General features: G+C 42.7%; 1 protein-coding gene across 4 annotated transcripts in view; it reads left to right on the plus strand.

Moving 5' to 3' along the window:
- The window catches only part of Tet1 (tet methylcytosine dioxygenase 1), an 87,453-nt gene that overhangs the window by 57,350 nt on the left and 11,039 nt on the right, over positions 1 to 19,064 (plus strand). For all 4 annotated transcript variants that reach the window (XM_052744851.1, XM_052744852.1, XM_052744855.1 and 1 more), the window contains 6 exons: positions 4,204 to 4,415; positions 6,837 to 6,987; positions 7,298 to 7,393; positions 9,920 to 10,009; positions 11,245 to 11,382; positions 14,366 to 14,651. In XM_052744851.1, coding sequence (XP_052600811.1) covers positions 4,204 to 4,415; positions 6,837 to 6,987; positions 7,298 to 7,393; positions 9,920 to 10,009; positions 11,245 to 11,382; positions 14,366 to 14,651 — 973 coding nt within the window. The remainder of the gene's footprint in view (positions 1 to 4,203; positions 4,416 to 6,836; positions 6,988 to 7,297; positions 7,394 to 9,919; positions 10,010 to 11,244; positions 11,383 to 14,365; positions 14,652 to 19,064) is intronic.

Genomic DNA, 19,064 nt, shown 5'->3' on the forward strand with positions numbered 1-19,064 from the left:
TGTGTGCCTCCGTGGTCTTTCCTTCAATTTCTTTTTATTTATTTATTTATCAGAACAAAGGTGACCGTCATAGGGTGAGACCGTCAATGAAACAGAATTGATAGTTGACAGTAAACCTTCAATGACTTTTTTTGTTTGTTTTTTTTTTTCAAAACAAGGTTTCATAATCTGTTTTGCTGTGTGACTATATAAGTGAATGTAAGGGCTGGAGAGAGAGCTCTTGGCTTAAGAGCTCTGGGTGTTCTCCCAGAAGACCCAGGTTTAACTCCCAGCACCACACAGTGGTTCACGATTGTCTGTACTGCACTTATTTGTGTGGAGCAGAGAAGCATGCAGGCAAAACACTCATAGGTGTGAGTATAAAGATTGAATTTTTTGTTTGTGTTTTTTTGGTCAGTTCAGACTGATCTCATTGTCTATATAGTCCAGGACATTTTTCAAATGTATGAACCTCCTGCCGTAGCCTCTCAGACACCATAGTTACAGACATGGCTACTATGAACAAATATATTTATAACAAATGGGTTTTAGTCTGCTTTAATTTTTTCTTTTCTGATGGCCATATTTAATTTATTTTTGTTAGTCCTTGTGTGCGTGTGCATACATGTATGCTGCAGAGGAAAACTTAATTTTTCTGCTATGGGTTCTGAGGATCCACTGACTAATTGCCCATCTTACCGGCTCTAAATTGTTTTTGATGAGTGCCTTCACTAAATTTGTTAAAAACTAACGTCTTCATCTACTGTAGCTAGAGTTTTCCTGCCTGGCCCACAGTCAGGATAAATCTCTCTCTCCTGCCAGTCCCACAGCCGTCAGACCCAACCAAGTAAACACAGAGACTTATATTGGTTACAAACTGTATGGCCGTGGCAGGCTTCTTGCTAAATGTTCTTATAGCTTAAATTAATCCATTTCTATTAATCTATACCTTGCCACGTGGCTCGTGGCTTACCGGCATCTTCACATGCTGTTTGTCATCGTGGTGGCTGGCAGTGTCTCTCTGACTCAGCCTTCCACTTCCCAGCTTTATTCTCCTCCTTGTCCCGCCTATACTTCCTGCCTAGCCACTGGCCAATCAGTGATTTATTTATTGACCAATCAGCAACACACTTGACATACAGACCATCCCACAGCAATCTACCATTAATGGTAATGGATCCTTCACTTTGAAAGAGTTGAACCTACCTGCTTATGTATAACAATACCACCTACCTCAACAGATCTTCTCAAAGGAACCAAACTGATATACACAAATCTGTTAGTAACCATCTAGCAGGAATTATTGTCAAAAGGGTGGGTAACCAACGACCATCAACTAAAGAATGTAGCAACAAAACGTGCTTTACCCATGCCACGAAGTAATCTGAATCAATGAGAATGAATAAAATGCAACGGACTATCTGGATCAGGCTGACCCAAACTCAAAGATACAGCTGCCTGAGGTCCTGGCAAGCACCCCCACCCCCACCAAGCCCAGAGAGAATTTTAAAATTATCTAAATTTAGTTGTGGTTGAATATTGAATCCAAGACTTTGCACATGTCAGACAAGTGCTATGTTATTAAGCCTCCCTCCCATCCCCCCAAACACACACACACACACACACACACACACACACACACACACACACACACAAAAGTAAATCTTAGAGCTAAAGAGACATCTAGCGGTTGAGTGTGTGCACACTGCTCTTAGAGAGGATCAAAGTTCAGTTCCCACCAGCCATGTCAAGCATCAATGCATGCATGTGGTACACACACACACACACACACACACACACACACACACACACACACACATACACACACACACGCAGGCAAAGCATTCCCATATAAAATGAAATTAATACAATAATTTAAAAACAATCTTTCTGGCCATGCTGTGGTGGCACACGCCTTTAATCCCAGAACTCAGAAATCAGAGGCAGGCAGATCTCTGAGTTAGAGGCCAGCCTGGTCTACAGAGCAACTTCGAAACTTGGTGGTGTTGTGAGTCTGTGGTAACCAGGAGCCAATTTTCAGTTTCCTTATCAATTAACTCATTTTCATTTCCTGGAATAACCCTCTGTCTAGTGCTATGACTCTGTGATAGGTCACCTGCTTCTGTCCCTCTCCAACCTAGAAACAACGATCCCCACTTCTGCTAAGAGAAGGAGGGGAGTGAAAGTGCAGTTTTGTAACTGCAGGTAGAGCTGCCTGGAGTTTCCTTGGTTCTGAAAGTCTTAGGAGAAGTTACTTGCAGTTTTTGTGTTTGTCCCCAAGGTTCAGTTCCTTTGAATTTGGTAGTTTGTATCTTTCATTTGAAATGCCTTTGAGATTTGTTTTACCTTCGTGTTCGTGTGGGTGGAATGGTGTATCGGAGGGCGTTCGAGTTATTTGATTGTTTGTTTGTTTGTTTAGGTCTCTTGTCCAAGGGATGGAACTCAAGGCCTCTTGCATGCCAATCAAGCCCCCTACTACTGTGATGGGCCTCCAGATAGTTTAAACAGCTTTTCATTATGGCTGATTGGCTGGCCAGGAACTCTAGACGGGGAGCTCTTGGTTTAAATGTCAATGCCACCAAGCCTAACTGTGTTGCTTCTGGGGACTATAATTCAGGTCCTGTTCGTGCTGAACCTCCTTGCTGGTCCTACCTCCAGCATTCTTATCACACACACAGGAAAAATTACATAATGTATATTTAATATACATATGATTTATGCTTGTATCATAAGTGTGTGTCAATGATTGGCTGGGTGTCATATTTCAGGGCACATTTGTTGACTAGAAGATAAGTATAGACAGCTAATGCTTTGTACCACGTGAGCTTCATGCATCAAACTCAGGCTGTCAGTTTTTCTGTTGTTTGGCAGGCTCTCGATGTGTAGTCCTTGCTGGCCTCCACCGCCTATGAAGAGCAGGCTGGCCTCCTGACCTCCAGATGCTGTAATTCAAGTTATGCCCCAGCACATCTAGCTGGCTGTCAGTCTTGTTGGCAGGCCTCAAGGCAAAACCAAACCACACATCCCACCTCATGAAAGGCAGCTAACTGGTAACATTTATTGAAAAGACTATTAATATCATTTGTTTGAAACCGAGCCCTCCTATAGCCCAGGCTGGCTTCAAACTAGATGTGTAGCCAGGGATCATCACCAACTTGGGTTCCTGCCCCTACCTTGGGGGCTGGGATTGCAGGCACCCGTCTCTTTGTGCTGGGTTGATGTGGTGTTTGAGACTGAGCACAGTGTGGAGACTCAGGCACACTGAGCAAGCGCTCCATTATTTGCGCTATAGCCCAGTCAAAAAGTCCGTACTTTTTACATTGAAGGTCATGTTCTCCTTAGGTTAATTGCTCTTTAACATGGCAGAAGCGCCTTTAATCCCAGCACTCAGGAGGCAGAGCCAGGCGGATCTTGTGAGTTCGAGGCCAGCCTGGTCTACAGCGTGAGTTCCGGGACAACCAGGACTGTTTCACAGAGAAACCCTGTCTCGAAAAATAAAAGAAATAAAAAGAAACTTTCTTACAATCAAACACAAACGAATCATAAAGTGTTGATAGGGATTGCATGAAATCTAGACAAGTGTTCCTCTGCCATGGTAGCTACATTTCATTGGCCTTCAACATTCTGAGAACTTATACAGCTCCTAACTAATGTGTTTAGTTTGTTTTTCACTATAGATTTCTTGAAATAAGACAAATGTTTCTCTGGGCATAGTGTCCCATGACTAGTCTCCACACATTGTTCCTGGGCAATGATCAGTTCAACTAAGCAAGGTGTGGTTGACAAAGGAAAATTCTGTCCCAGCCAGTGACAGGCAAGCCTTTCCGGTACAAAGAGCTGATGAATATAAGTTGTTTCCGGGGCTGGAGAAGTGCCTCGGTCGTTAAGAGAATTTCTGTTCTTACAGAGGTCCCAGGTTCATCTCCCAGCACCTACATGGTGTTCCAAAACTGCATGTACCTGACACTCTCTTTTGGCAACCCCAGACACTAAGCTCCTCCCGTAGGCTCCATATACATATTCACATGTAAACGCTGTAAATTTGAAATTTAGTGAAAATCTCTCTCTCTCTCTCTCTCTCTCTCTCTCTCTCTAAGTAATTTTTTACAATGAGTCAAAGTCCCGGGCTATATGGGACTTTTCTCAAAAAGAACAAGTAACAATAAAAAGTCTGGCCTTCCAATGCATAAAGCTGGTATAGATGAATCCATTCTGCTTTTCCAGGTGCTTAGGAGAAGCGGTCCTGATGAGAAGGTTCTCTGCTTGGTCCGGGTGCGTGTAGGCCACACCTGTCAGACAGCTGTGATGATCGTGGTTATCATGCTGTGGGAAATCATCTCTCGCCCGATGGCTGACTATCTGTACAAAGAGCTCACGGAGAACCTACGGTCCTACAGCGGGCATCCTACTGACCGAAGATGTACCCTCAACGAAAAGTAATCAGATTTGCTTTCAACTGCCTCGACTTTTCTCTCTGTTGTTTGTGCTAAATGTATAAGTAACTGTCACATGAATAGCAGGGCTTTTAAACACCGTGAAAGGAAGATCAACCTTTGCCGGGATTGGTGTGCACACCTTGAGGTAGCTGGACCTCCAGGAGGTGGAGGATAGCTTGCTTCATCTTCTTAATGTTCTGGGCCAGCTAAGACTGCACAGTGAGAGCTTATCTTTTTTCCTCCTTGTCTTTTTAAATGCCCTTAAGAATATTCTGCTTTGGAATTCATAGGGGTGGGTGAAGGGCTAGTGATTGAACCTCAGCCTTGTTCATCTTAATGGACACATATCTACCATGTAAATATACACCCCCAGAACTTAGAATATTCTTATTTTTGTTACTGTATCTGAACCAACTCACTGTTAGAGAGTATGAGGAAATGGTCTTTAATGGAGCATTCTTCATCAGAATTTGAGGCCTCTTCCTGATAAATTTAATGCAGAAGTAACATCAATGGAATTTTGCTTTGGCTCCCATTATTGTTGATCTCCTAATCCCATGTGCCCCCTTCTATCCTATGACTGTGAACTCGTGGTCATTCCTTTTTATTTTGTTTGAGGAGTCTTGCCTTAGCTGATCTGTATGGAACTGTGTCTCACCCAGTCTGCAGCCACTCAGACCCAAATAAACACACAGAGGCTTATATTAATTATGAACTGTATGGCTATGGCCTATGGCTCAAGCTTCTTGCTAGCTAGCTCTTATAACTAAACTCAGTCCATTTCTGTTAATCTATATGTTGCCATGTTTTCCGAGGCTTTGCCTGTGTGCCATTACATGCTGCTCCCTGGACGACGGGATGGTGTCTCCTCTGCCTCTCCTTTCTCCTCCCACTAACTCCCTTGGATTTTCCCACCTGGCTCTATCCTGCCCTGCCATAGGCCAAACGGCTTTATTTATCAACCAATCAGAGCAACACATACTCACAGCATACAGAAAGACATCCCACAGCATCTGTGCATAGCCTATCAACCTTCCTGGCCCTTTGGGCTTTATACCTCTGTGAATTAATGATTCTGGGTCAATTTTCCAAAGGAACTTTTTCCTTTTTTGAGACAGATTCTCAGTAGCTAGTACAGACCCTGAACTCATGATTGATTCCCCTGCCTCTTTATAGCATTATCTTAAGTATTGTGTGCTGTCCATTTGTCCACTTTCTTGTTTCCCAAAAGTGTAAAAAGGACAGCATAGCTGAGCGTGTGTAGCTCAGTGGTAGATTGTTATCATCCGAGAAACTGAATATAAATTATTTTTTTATTTGTCTACCAAGTTTAAATTCCTTCTGTTGGGATTTGACCCTTTGGACCTCACATCCATCCCATGGTTCCTTCTTTCCAGGTTCTTATAGTGCCTTGTACCTTGGTCATGTCTGCAGATTCTTCCATTGGTTTATTTTTGAGACTTGGCTCATTGCAGAGCTAACAGCACATGTATCGTCTTCCCCTAGCCAACTCTAAAGCACCAGGCTTACAGGAATGCATGGTTTGATAGTGTCCAGGCTGCTGGGAACAAGGATCGACCAGCACGCCTCATCTTTCCTGATTGTATTTTTCCATACAGTCTTAGGTTATTGTCTTGCCTTTCACATCTAAATTTTTTATATCATTTTAAGGTAATTTTAAATTAAATCCAGAGCTGACAAGTATCTCATCCACAGCATCACAGAAAATAAGGAAATAAATCAATAAAATTCAGATATTTAGGATTTTCCCGCCCTCTACTGGGACCGACTCAGTGTCCAATACCATGCATCCTCATCCCCCGCTCTCTGTAATTTTAATCCTTTATTTACCTTTGGATTTTTAAGACAGGGTCTATGTAGCCCTGGTTGACCCGAACTTCTAGGCTTGTTAATTTAGAATCTAATTTAGTGCTGCAGAGAAGTCCCAAGGTGTTAAATTTACCAAGTTCCTGAACAAAATAGCCTTTCTCTTCATTATTCCTATTGTAATCCTCCTAAAGTCTTTTCATTAAAATTGTAGGGGATTGCATAGTTAGTGTATCTTAGTCTCATTTCCAATTTGATGGAAAGGAAAAAGAAATTATGTCCATGTTCATTTTAGACACAATGTAACTTGTTCTTTATGTTAGGGAAGATTTTTAGTTGCGTGCCTTCTATTTCTCTACCTCAAGCAAAGGATAGTTTTGTCTATTTGGATTTGGAACCTTAAACAACAATTTTAATAAAAAAGAATCAAGAGTGGATTCAGAGTGAATAGGATAGATTGTACATTTGAGGCTGGATGTAGCCAGGGTGTGTTTTAATGAAGAGAGTCAAAGTAACTGTTATAACCTGTTCATAATCCATACCTGGCTCTGGAACTCTGTGACCTTGTCTAACACCTGGCTCACCACCTTCCAGTCGCACCTGCACCTGTCAAGGCCTCAATCCGAGGACGTGTGGAGCATCTTTCTCCTTTGGCTGTTCGTGGAGCATGTATTTCAACGGCTGTAAGTTTGGCAGAAGCCGAAACCCCAGAAAATTCAGACTTGCTCCAAACCATCCATTAAACGTGAGTTTCCTTTTTAATTTTTATTGCACCATCTACAGGATATAACCATGTATAGTTCCTCAAAGGTCTTTTGAGAACAAAATTTTAGCTATTAAACAGTCATAAGTAACTAAAATACGTTTGTAGATACATATTCTAAATATGTCGGGTAAATACTTGCGCTATTTCAGTTGTCTGTGGGTCTATTGTCTTCCTGCTTCCCAACACCAGAGGGAACCATTACTAAAGGAAGCTAGGACTTTTCGGGCAGTCAGAGTAGAGCAGACCATTTGCCGACTTTCTAAAGACTGAGAAAGTTTCCTACCCGCAGAGCTACTATAAGAGAATCACTGGAGTGCGTTTTGTCAAGAGGAGACGCGTGAAGCCCGTGAGACCTAGACGGATGGTTCCAGAACACAAGGCCCTGGTGAGCAGAGAGTGGTCAAAGTTACTAACTATTCACCTTTTTAAATTGAAACACGAACTTGTGAGTCCAGCTAGTCAAGCTGGAGCTGGGCGGTTACGGCTGGATAGGTACTAAATATGGAGATATATTTGTATTTTGTAGGGGAAAAAAAAAGATGGATCAATTACCATCACTAAACAGAGTTCTTTACCTAATTAATACATTTGCAAATTTCTTTCTCGGATGCACCAATCACTATATTTTTATTTTTATTTATTTATTTATTGAGGCAGGGTTTCTCTGTGTAGCCTTGGCTGTCCTGGAACTCACTCTGTAGACCAGGCTGGCCTCGAACTCACAGAGATCCGCCTGCCTCTGCCTCCCGAGTGCTGGGATTAAAGGCGTGCGCCACCACCGCCCGGCCTCATCAGTAATCTTTTAACAAATAGAAATTATATTTACATTAAGTATTCAAAGAATATCACATAATTCAGCACATTGGAATTAAACCATTTTAATGCAAGGTAAGTAGTAAATATGATACACAGCTGCTGTCAATCAATGTTTTTGTATTATACATATTTCATATCTCACCGTAACATTCATGAGAAAAATCTCTGTAATATCTACTGCTAAAGGTATATAACACCTCAGAACAAGACTAATGAAGTGTATTTGACCTTTAGATCAGTATAGACGTAGATTCTGTAGATAACTATAGAATATCTATAGTGTGTTATCAGTACTCCCTTAAGGTCTGGCAAGCTAAAGTCAGGTGTAGCAGCGTACAACTTGAAAGTCAAAGCCAGGCAGGTTGGAGCAGAAGGCAAGGCAGAGCTAAGCTACATATTGAGACACTGTCTCAAGAAACAAACCAGGGCTTTGAGACTTCATTTTTGTCCTGCTGTGTGACTGAATTACCTGTTTATAAGTACCTTAGAAGTAAATTTATAAGCAGGACGAAACCCAGGAACTGACAGTACACTGGTATAGCTGGTGTGTGCATCCGCTCTGTAAGCCAAAGGCGAGGATTGGCAAGTCATAGAAAGGCTTGACCTAAGGACACTCATCTTTCTTGACGTTTCGCCAGATGCTCTCTTTCTTAGTTATAGACTGGAATTAGCCAAGAGGCTTTGCAAATGGACTGTCTCTAAGGCATGGGGATAGTAACTGTGTTCCAACGACTTAATGCTGTGCCAAGTTTGGTTGGAGATGTAAAAAATTGGTTTGAAATAAAGAAATCAGATTGTGTCGGTGAAGACAGCTCTTCCGTAGAAAGCAGGATTGTTGATTTGACATTTCCTGAGTGATGAGTAATGTCATCTTGAGGATAATGTGACTTAGGTAGTTGACAGAGCGATCCTGGGTGCAGGGTCAGTGTGCCTAAACCTTAGGAATGACTGAGAAGAGTAGAGGGTCCTGGGGTTGCACACCAACAGGCAAAGCTCCATTAAGAAGCCATGAATAGGGCTGGAGAGCTGGCTTGGTGGTTAAGAGCCCTGGCTGTTTTCCCAGAGGTCCTGAGTTCAATTCCCAGCAACCACATGGTGGCCCACAACCATCTGTAATGAGATCTGGCGCCCTCTTCTGACCTACAGGCAAAATATGCAGGCAAAACACTGTATACATAATAAACAAGTCTTTAAAAAAAAAAAAAAAAAAAGAAGCCACGAACAGGCTAGAAAGAAGTCTCAGTGGTTAAGCGCTGTTATTTGCTTCTGTTCAAAACTTTTCCCAAAACTATCATACAGATGATGACGTACTCATTCTGACTCTGACACTGGTTTGTCCATACTAAAACAGGCACTACCATAAAATGCAGCTCTCCTGGTGTGCTGGAATTATAAACATATCCATTTAACCTAGATTCTTGGGTAATTGTATTAATCGTCTTATTATTTCTCAATCTGGAGCATTTATATAGAAGAGAACCCTAAATACTAATAAATCTCAGTGCATAGTTTTCTTTTTTCTTTTCAGTGTTGTGTAGATATGAAAACCCATAGCCTCTGCATGAGCAGTAAGGGGAACCATCTCCCTAGCCCCTCTCGTGGTTTATTTAAAGATATGGGATCTTTTAATGGAGCGCTGGCCAGCCTCTAACTCAAAATCCTCCAGGCTAGCCTACCAAGCATGCTCACCGGCATGCTTATTTGAAACTCCTAGGATAAGATATTACATACATACAATACTTTATATATATTGCTCTCTAATCTGGAAAACATCCTTCTATCCCTCACCTTGCCTTCAAGTGTCCAGTTCCCTTAAGTAAATAGATATGTTTTCTATTCAAGAGCAGTGTTGGAACGTATCCTTCACTATATAGATTTCTAATGTTAAAATTTCCATTTCAAAAGATATAATTAGACCATAACAACTTCTAGTAGCTCAGATTAAGACAATTATCTTGTATCCTACCCACTGTATTATGGTAAGTAAGAATTATATGTCAACCATGCCGTGACATTACTTATGGTGGAGTTTTTGCCTGTTAACTCACTTTACAGTCTTTTAAAATTATCTTACGGGGATTCTTTTTTACTATAGGAAAAAAGGCTTGAAGACATGTTACAGGGCTTGGCGACCAATTTAGCTCCAATTTATAAGCAGATGGCTCCGGTTGCTTATCAAAATCAGGTATTTTTTTTTTTTTTTTAAGAACCCTTCAAATGACCTTAAGTATACATCGACTTCCTATGTCAAAACAGTTATCATTAATTGAATCATAACCATAGGCAGAGTGGGTGTGGGGGAAGATGCCATTTAAAGGTAGTGCTCTGCTATCTTCTTTAGGCTCTCCAGAATTCTAGGGGCAACAGAACTAGGTGGGAGGCCAACCTGATACACAAGGCACCTTGTTTCAAAATGAGTAAAGGAGGATAGAAAAGATGGCTCAATGTTTAAAAAGCTCCTGGTGTTCTGGCAGTAGTGGCTTATGCCTTTATTCCCAGTGCTTGGAAACCCTCCAGAAGCAGGTAGACTTCTGGGTTCCGGGCTAGCCTGGTCTACAGCGAGAGACGCTGTCTCAACCCCTCCCCCCTACACGCACACAAAAGAGCTCTTGAGATTCTACAGAGCACTCACATGATGGCTCACAGCCAACTCCAGTGTCAGGGGATCCTATCCGATGACCTCCTGCTTCTGTGGGCAGTGAATGGCTGTACCTATACATGGGGAGCTACATACACGTCCGTGCAGACAAGACATTCGTAAGTATAAAATAAATACATGAAAAAATAAATAAACATAGAGCTGGGCATAGTGACACATGCCTTTAATCCCAGTGCTAGAGGCAGGCAGATCTGTGAGTTTGAGGCTAACCTGGTCTACAAGGAGAGTTCCAGGATAGCCAGGGCTACACAGAGAAACCCTGTCTCAAAAATAAATGAATAAACACTATGCTGGTATACAGAGACAGGCCCCGCTGACTCATCGTTCATAAAATGAGTACTTTCTGCTGCTTAACTCACTGGGTTTGTTTTGGGGTGAGGGCCAGTTTGTGACTCAACAGCCAGAGCACCAAGTGCCTATATCCACTGAGGCATCTTATCTACCGGCCCTTAACACTCTTGCGCACATGTACACGTATCTAGATGCAAAACCAAACTCATACTTAGGAATTTAAGGAGGAAAAAAAATCGGGCCTAGATACATAGTTTGGTTCAGAACACTGGCTGCTCTTTGGAAGACATGGCTTCAGTACCCAGCACTCACATGGTGGCCCAAACTATCCCTAACTCCACTGTCACCCTCTTGTAGCTTCTGAACTTGCACACATGATACACAGATGCACGCAGACAAAACCACCCATACATAAAACAAGTCTTTTTAAAAAAAAAACATCTTTTTATTGGTCTGTTTTGTTTTTTAAGGTGGAATATGAAGATGTTGCTGGAGACTGTCGACTGGGTTATAAGAAAGGCCGCCCTTTCTCTGGTGTGACCTGTTGCATGGATTTCTGTGCCCATTCTCACCGGGACATTCACAACATGAATAATGGAAGCACTGTGGTACGTACGTACGTGAATGGCTTTTAGTCCTCCTTACTTTATCCGTCCTTTTTTTTTTCCCCTTTCCTTCCTAGACAGGGTTTCTCTGTGTAGCCCTAGATGTCCTAGGCTCACTCTGTAGACCACGCCGCCTGCCTCCGCCACCCAAGTTCTGGGATTAAAGGCGTGGGCCACCACTCCCGGCTAGCTGTGCTCTTGAAATGTAATAGTGTTGAAAATATTTTTTATATACTGTGAGATATTAAGGTCTCTATATACATATATATATGTACATATATATGTGTGTGTACGTAAAATTTATTGTTGGACGTGGTTGCACATGCCTTTAATCACTGCAATCAGGAGGCTAAGGCATTTGGATCTCTGTGAGTTTCTAGACCAGTGTACGTCTACAGTAAGTTCCGGGTCAGCTGGATAATATATCATAGTACACCAGGAGCACATGGCCCACAGAATCAAAGCAGGGCTCCCAGGGACCTGTGGGTCTGCGCTAGGCCCTCTCCGTGTACGTTACACTTGTAGCTTGGTGTTCTTACTGGACTCCCAACACTGGGAATTAGGGGTGTCTCTGACTTTTTCCTGTGTTTGGGACCCTCTTCTCTCCTGAGTTGCCATATCCAGTCGTGGTGATTATATCTATTTCAGTATTTTGAGACAGGGTTTCTCTGTGTGGCCCTGGCTGGCCTGGAACTCACTCTGTAGACCAGACTGGCCTCGAACTCAGATCCACCTGCCTCTGGCTCAAGTCTAATTTATTTTTTACCTTCTGTGTAATAGATTAGAACTGTTGAGTACTCAATACTTAAATATTTTTCTCTTCTTTTTATTTATGTATGTATGTATTTATTTATTTATTTATTTATTTATTGGTTCATCGCAATTTATCGAAGCCAAATTTTAATGAGATTCTGTTATCCCAAGAACTGGGAGGCCGTAGGCAGGAAGATTACACAAGCTGAAGATCATCCTAGATACTCTATGTCAAAAATTACTTCATTAGGACCTGGGCCTATGCAGGCTACATTTGCTACTGATCCTGAAACCCTGAGATCTATCCAGCACTACCGCATGGTAGATGGAGAGACCCAACTGACTCCTTCAAATTGTCCTCTGACCTCATCAGATGCACCATACATCATGCCCTTTGCTTGTTTGTTTTGGTGTTTACAAATAAGTGCTTTAAGAAATCATGACAGAATCATTTGATGTGGCCCGCCTTATGCACGTAAAGTAAACCCAGTTATGTTTTCCACAAGTCCTGAGGTTGGTAGGGGTGGAGATTTTATTTTTATATTTTTACATACTGGCCTGGAAAACATCAATACAGCTCAGTCAAGAATATACTTAATAAATTCAGTTGCGCCAGCAAGATGGCAAGTAAGTATATAAGTAAATGTAAATTTAAAAACTGTTGAAGGGCCTTGTCTTAGTTAGGGTTTCTTTCTGCCTCCCGAGTGCTGGGATTAAAGGCGTGCACCACCACCACCCGGCTAGTTAGGGTTTCTGTTGCTGTGAAGAGGCACCATGACCATAGCAACTCCTATAAGAAAAACATTTCATTGGGGTGGTTCACTTACAGAGTCAGAGGTTCGGTCCATTACCATCATGAAGGGCAGCATGCCTGAGTGTTCAGGCCCCAGAAGGTCACTGACACACTCAGGTGTCCTGAGCATAGGAGACCTCAAAGCCCGCACCTACGGTGACACATGTCCTCCAACAAGGCCATACCTACTTCACAAGCCTCACCTCCTAACAGTGCTCGGCCTTGTGATATTATGGTGGCCAATTACATTCAAAGTGCCATAGGGCTTTATAAATGGCTCAGCAGTACCTGTTTGCACAGTTCAGTTCCCGGCACCAAGGTCAGACTGAGCACAACTTCTATTCCTTTTGATCCCATGGGGTCCTCTTAATTTCTCAACCATCTGCACATATGTACACACATAGACAAGTACACAGACTCACACAAAAACAAGGACAAAAATTAAAAAGAAGATAGGAAAAAAGCATTCACAAACTCTTGCACTTACAGGGTAAGGTCAAATGTGTTCACTCCATCAGACAAAGATGCAGAGACCCGGAATTCAAGTTCAGCCTCGCTTCATAGGGAGGTGGAGGCCGGGCTAGGCTTCAAAAATAATTGTTCCAAAGAAAAGGAAAGTAAGAATATATAAATAAATATTTGTTTTAATTTGTGATCATTTATTTACAATTTTACTCATCTGCTTTAAAAAAAAGTGAGAAGCCACTAGAACTGAATTTTTTAGTGGCTTGATAGATAATATTTAGTTAGGATTAGTACGCCAAATGTAGCCACTTGACACAAAACTGAAACAAAACAAAAGCAATTGGCTTTGTTACCTGCTGTCTTGGTCACTGTTCTATAGATGTGAAGAGACACCATGACCACAGCAACTCTTTTCCTTTTTTTTTTTTTTTTTTAGGTCATAGCAACTTTTACAAAAGGAAGCATGTAGTTGGGGCCTTACTTAAAGTTTCAGAGGCTTATTAGTCCATTGCCATGGCAGAGAGCATGGCAACAGGCAGCTACAGTGTTAGAGAAGTAGCTGAGCCCTACCGACATCCAGATCAGAGAGAGTTACATTACAGGTATTTGGAAGAGCAAGCAGTGCTCTTAACCTCTGAGCCATCTCTCTAGCCCTTGTCTTGTTTTTTAAGATTTATTTATTATGTATACAAGTGTCCTGTTTGCGTGTATTCCTGAAATACAAGTGTCCTGTTTTCGTGTATTCCTGAAGGCCAGAAGAGGGCGCCAGATTTCATTACAGATGGTTGTGAGCCACCATGTGGGTGCTGGGAATTGAACTCAGATCCTCTGGAAGAACAGCTAGTGCTCTTAACCTCTGAGCCATTTCTCCAGCCCCTGGGGCAATTCTTATTCAAACCACCACATGCCTGCTGTTGGTGCAGCTAGGCATAGGATGAATGGACACTTGCCTATTCCCCCTTCCCTGTGCCTCAGGTTCTTACGTTGCTTCGAGAAGATGGCCGAGACACGAATAATCCCAAGGATGAGCAACTCCACGTCCTTCCACTACACCGGCTGGCAGACACTGATGAATTTGGCTCCCGGGAGGGGATGGAGGAGAAGATCCGCTCTGGGGCCGTCGAAATCATTAAGCCAACCAGGAAGAGGCAACGACGTTTCAACGAGCCTATTCCTCGGTGTGGGAAGAGGCGGACCACAATGAAGGAGCCGGACAAGAAACCAGCTGCAGCTGGAGTCAAAAGACAGAGGAGCTCCTCCAGTAAGTGTGCCCCACTGCTGCCCCGAGAGGAACCAGGCTGGTGTTCCTTAAACACCTTTCATCCCCGGAAAGACTTGAACTTCAGCTTTCTGGTCCTCTTCTCTTTGCTGCCACCTTCTTGTATAATATTAGAGGGACCAGCCTTAATACTGTACATCCCAGGGGCTGAGGAGAGAGAACTCCTAACGGCGAGGACTATTTTCAGGAAATAGAATCTCAGCACACCGAGCTCTATAGTCCACTTGCTTTAATTCCTCTGGCATAACAGCCTTTATACACAGCTTCAGTTCTGTTCTCCTGCCTAGCTCCTTTCTTGCCTGATTTCTCTCTATACTTATCTAAGTTCTATCTTAATACTCTCATCTTAATTCTGCCTCATCTAGGTCCTTTTCAGCTTGTTCTTACCCAGCTAGTACTTCCCCACCTGGCTCTTCCTCATCTTCCATCTCATTCCTCTGGTACTCTCTTCTAGCCCTTCAATCTAGTTCTTCCCCATCTCAGTTTGTTCCTCTCAAGTTCTTACCCGTCTAGTTCTTCCATTCTCTTTTCTCTTCTCCCTTTCCGTGCCTTGGAGGTCCTGGTGTATAAAGCCAGGCTTCCAGGGTCAAACGGAGGGGTGATAAGAATCACATTGAGAGGCAATAACCGTTAATTATCATTTGCAACCCCAAAGGGAAGTGACCAATGGGGAAATGAATTAACTAAAGGCTAGATTTAGGTAATATCTAAGAAGAGGGCTCTTATGTGCTCAACTATAATCTTGAACGTGATTAGAAAATGCTAAGAATCTATAAGTTGCTAGGTAAATGGGAGAAAATAAAACTCCTTTTTTCCTGTGGCTCCTATCTGTCCAAGCTATCTGCCGTTTTTCTGCAGGGTGGGGGAAAGTGTGCTCAGTCGCTAGGCAACCTGTGTACAGCTAGATGCCTCTGGTGATAGTTAAAGGGAGATCTGGAACTAGAGGTAAGGTTTGGGAAAGAAGGAAGTAAAGTTTAATTGGCACATCCGCCAGGCCTTCTCAAACAGGTAGCCTGGATTCTTAAGTCTGTTCTTAGAGAGTGCAGAGGTATCGCTGATAAGGTACTTTCCTCCATCTGGGGATGGACCTGGTCGGATGCTGCCAATAATGATAATTACAGGGAGGCTTGAATTGGGGTTCTGGCTGAGCATAGCTGTCAGCACAGAAAGTTATCTAAATATTCCTAGAAGTGCTTAGGTAAGGAGTTAAAGGTCTATAAAGTTAGTAAGGCCGTAAGGAAGGAGAGTCTGAGCTAAATTGTGTAAAGCTATTACTGAACATCCGCCTGACCTAGGCGGTGTCTCCTTGTGGAATTATCTTAAATCAGGAGACTTGCATATGGACTGTTATTACTGCTAGTCCTTGAAAGTGGCCAAGGGAGAGATCTGATTCCAGAGGAAGCCCTCCCTGAGGCTGTTCTCCAAATACCTGGAATGTGTATGTCCAGAGAGTGATCAGTCCACACTGTTAGCCCTTCTTAGGAAAAAGTCAATTGGGAAAACTGTGAAGACACACATGATTTTCATACCAGAAGACAGCTGATATATAACAAGCCAAGTAACACCAACAGCTCCTTGGGATTTGGCTTCCTCTGGAGGAAATCCTTGATCCCTCCAGGTAGTGACTTTGCCATACCCAGCTGAGCTCTTATGATATATTCCTACGGCCCACAGCACCACCTTACCTTGACACGCTCACCTCCCCCAGGGAAATGTGTGGTTGGGGGTTTTTACTCTTTTAGGGGGGGCTACCACCCATCTCACACACAGAGGTTTATTATTACTTATAAATGCCTGGCCTTAGCTTGGCTTCTTTCTTTCTTTTTAAAATATTTTTATGTACAAGTACTCCATTTGCATGTATGCCTGCATTACAGAAGAGGGCATCGGATCTTATTACAGATGGTTGTGAGTCACCGTGTGGTTGCTGGGAATTGAACTCAGGACCTCTGGAAGAGCAGCTAATGCTCTTAACTGCTGAGCCATCTCTCCAGCCCAGCGTGGCTTACTTCTAGCCAGCTTTTCTTAATTTAAATTATTCTGTCTACCTTTTGTCTCTGGGCTTATACATTTCTCTTACTTAGGTATATCTTACTTTCACTCTTACTCTGTGGCTGGTTGGGTGGATGGTCCCTAGGGCCCTCCTTCCTTCTCTTGCTCCTTTCTTTTTGATCTCAGATTTCTCCCGTCCATTCTCTGCCTACCAGCCCTGCCTGGCCCTTCTTTCTGCTCAGCGGTGGCCATTCAGCTCTTTATTAGATCAACCAGGTATTTTAGACAGGCAGAGTAACACAGTTTCATCATTAAAACAGAAGCAACATAAAGGAATGCATGCAACGCACGTTTGCATCATTAAAATAAATGTTCCGCACCATAAACAAATGGAACACGTCTTAAAATAATATTGAAAAACAGAAATGTCTTCATTCTATATTGTCAACCTCCCTAGTCCTCATTCACATCACTCATGGTACCTGCTGTTCCTTCTGCTACCTTTAAACTGCTGTTAGCTCTAGGGACCCCTGCCATTTTGGGGTTAGTAACTTTGTAGTAATGCTCTCGGGTTTTTGATTTTGACTTTTCTTTTTTTTTTTTTTTTTTTTTTTGGTTTTTCGAGACAGGGTTTCTCTGTGTAGCTTTGCGTCTTTCCTGGATCTCGCTCTGTAGACCAGGCTGGCCTCGAACTCAGAGATCCGCCTGCCTGTGCCTCCCGAGTGCTGGGATTAAAGGCGTGCGCCACCACCGCCCGGCGATTTTGACTTTTCAAGACAGGGTTTCTTTGTGGAGCCCTCGTTGTCCTGTGTACCAGGCTGGCTTCAAACCTGCAGAGATCTGCCTGCCTCTGGAATTAAAGGCAGTCGCCACTGCTGCCTAGAGCTGCCTGTTTTTTGGTTTTTAACTAAATATCTTTTGTATTAAAGTGTAATTATCCTCACATCTGGAAGCTGACATTGCACGATGATTTCTTTTTCATGTTTCATATGGACTTCTTGAAGGGAAACTAGGCCACTTGAACATGTGGCTCTGGCAGGCCTTGCCCTTCTCTCCCATTCTCTTGGCCTTGCTAAAAAAAATTAGATTGCATTTCTAAAGCCAGCTGCCAAGGATTATTCCCTTATTTGGCCACTTCATCCTCGTGAGGCTGACTACCACAGTCCAGCAATTAAGTGACCCTTTGGCTCACCTAATTAACATGCCCAATTAAAAATAAAAACACGGGCTGGAGAGATGGCTCAGAGGTTAAGAGCACTGCTTGCTCTTCCAAAGGTCCTGAGTTCAACTCTCAGCAACCACATGGAGGCTCACAACCATCTGTAATGAGATCTGGCGCCTTCTTCTGACCTGCAGGGATACATGCAGGCAGAACACTGTGTACATAATAAATAAATAAATCTTAAAAAAAAAAAATAAATAAAAAAAAAATAAAAACACCTTATCCCGACATGGGTTTTCCCCTTTCCCTCAATAAACCGCCTTTTGCCTGTGTGCCATGTATTGTCTCCTCTATGCAGAGACAGTCCTTTGTCCCTTGGGGACAAATGCCCTCCCCTCTTTCCCTTATCCTCTGTCTCCTTTACCACCGCATCCTAGCCCGTTCTAACACAGACCTCCCTTTTCCTCCTCTCAAAAATGACACCCACGCCGGGCGGTGGTGGCGCACGCCTTTAATCCCAGCACTCGGGAGGCAGAGCCAGGCGGATCGCTGTGAGTTCGAGGCCAGCCTGGACTACCAAGTGAGTTCCAGGAAAGGCGCAAAGCTACACAGAGAAACCCTGTCTCGAAAAACCAAAAAAAAAAAAAAAAAAAAAGAAAAGAAAAAGAAAATTAAAAAAAAAAAAAAAAAAAAAAAAAATGACACCCACAAGGTCACTTGCTGCTGTTTTCTGCCTGAGTCAGAAAGCAGCCACTTTAACTTTTCCTCCCCGCTTAATAAAGGATCTCTCGGTGAAATCAGGTGTTGGGTGTGGTTTGTCCCGAATCCGGGGTCCTGGAGGAAGCCCCTACTCACTATTTCAGGATTCCTTTAGAGTTGTCTGCCTAATTCATTGACAAAGGTTTCACCTTTTTACTGAATCTCAGTCTATTTCCCAAGACTGGAAATGCTTCTCACAAATATCATTGACTTGATAATTCTGGGTTGACAATTCTGGAATTGGAACTAGGTATGGTAGTGCAAATACATGCTTAATTCAGTCAATAGATCTGAGAATATTAATTGATTCTAATGTGATCACTTTAAATTTTTGCTATGGATTTTTTTCATCTCAGAATGATTATAATAATTTGTTTTATATTGTCTTTTAGATTTTTTTTTTCCTCTTTGCTCACAGATTTTCATTTTTAAAGTGCCTCAATGTAGCCTGGTGGTGGTGACAGTGCATGCCTTTAATCCCA

Source organism: Peromyscus californicus, unplaced genomic scaffold (assembly GCF_007827085.1).
Source record: "Peromyscus californicus insignis strain IS unplaced genomic scaffold, ASM782708v3 Scaffold_19__1_contigs__length_69161282, whole genome shotgun sequence".
Taxonomy (NCBI): Eukaryota; Metazoa; Chordata; class Mammalia; order Rodentia; family Cricetidae; genus Peromyscus; species Peromyscus californicus.